The 1375-nt window shown below is 43.1% G+C and overlaps 1 protein-coding gene across 1 annotated transcript; it reads right to left on the reverse strand.

Moving 5' to 3' along the window:
- Nucleotides 1-128: 128 nt before the first annotated feature.
- On the reverse strand, nucleotides 129-953 carry LOC103522952 (ATP-dependent RNA helicase dbp2; the record flags this gene model as incomplete). The annotated part of the gene is given in 2 exon segments (XM_008488034.2): nucleotides 129-430; nucleotides 771-953. Coding segments are annotated over 2 exon segments (459 nt in total), but the record flags the coding sequence as incomplete, so codon positions are not given.
- Between the last annotated feature and the right edge of the window lie 422 nt (nucleotides 954-1375).

Consider the following 1375-nt stretch of genomic DNA (forward strand, 5'->3'; position numbering starts at 1 on the left):
TTTTTTTTTAGGCTTTGAAAAATTCCCTGACTTTTTTGGATTTTTGTCAATTTTTTGAGAAATTCCCTGACTTTTCCATTCTCCGTGAAATTCCCTGACAATTCCCGGTTTTCCAGTCTGGTAGACACCCTGAAAAGGAAACTATGTCTTTAATTCAACTCACCTGAATATAATCATTCAAATACTCCTCGGCCAGCTGTTTCACCTCCTTGGGCCACGTCGCGGACCACATGAGCACCTGCCTGTCGGGACGGATCTGTTCAATAATGCGCCGGATCTGGGGCTCAAAGCCCATGTCCAACATACGGTCAGCCTCATCCAGTACGAGGTAGGTGCAACGGCGCAGGTTGGTGTAACGATTGACAAGGAAGTCAATAAGTCTCCCTGGGGTGGCAATCATGATTTCCACGCCTTTCTCCAGATCACGGATCTACATAGGGAAATAAAGAAATCACCAAAATAATACTCATTTCATATTGGGAATTGAACACAAATCTATGAATCTATCCAAGGGGCAAACAGTCCTAAAGAATGGGTTAAGCTTCTACAAATCTTGGGAAGTGTACAACATAAAAGGTTCATTTTAAAACAGTGAAATGCTGTGACTAACTTGAAGCAATATTGATGGATAAGTCAACTTGAATTCATTCTACCTGTGTAATTTAGTTGAAAGTGCAGTGTTCTCCTCTCAACCCAACCACTGATTTCATATAATTTTTTTGGACCAACACTGAGCAAAAAAAAGTAAAAAATACTATCTGCAAGCTTACCTGGGGGCCTTTGGGGGTGCCACCAAAGATGCAAATGTTGCGCAGAGCTGAGCTGAACTCTTTGGCTACAGTTTGGATCTGCTGGGCCAACTCTCGGGTCGGGGCCAACACCAGGGCAATAGGACCATCACCCTGCTTCACTGGTTCCTGGTGACTGATGTGCACGGCTGCAGGGAGCATGTACTGTGGAGGGGAGAGAAGATAATTTGTTATTTTAGAGAAGTTTTGACAGCCTGATTCACTTGGAGGTAGCATGTCTGCCTTGTAAGTGCTGAAGAACATACATATCATTAGGGGGAGATGTCTGTTATGATGACCACCCCTTTGATGAATTTATTAATGAGAGTAGGCAGTAAAAATCTTGGCCTCATAAATTGCCAAATATATATATAGGTGATCAAGCCTGGGACCTAAGGTATGCAAGCTTGATGAGATTTCTACTCAAGCACTTCTAGGTACCCCACCCATCTAGACTTACTTATACCTATCTAACCACCCAAGAGCAACACAGCAGTTCTCTCAAGACGAAAGTTGAAAGACCACTTGAGGGCATCAGCTTTAAAGGCCAACCACTTATAACTAATCAAGGAAACCATTTCCCCTAG

This window comes from Diaphorina citri, unplaced genomic scaffold, assembly GCF_000475195.1.
Source record: "Diaphorina citri unplaced genomic scaffold, Diaci psyllid genome assembly version 1.1 scaffold13167, whole genome shotgun sequence".
NCBI lineage: Eukaryota > Metazoa > Arthropoda > Insecta > Hemiptera > Psyllidae > Diaphorina > Diaphorina citri.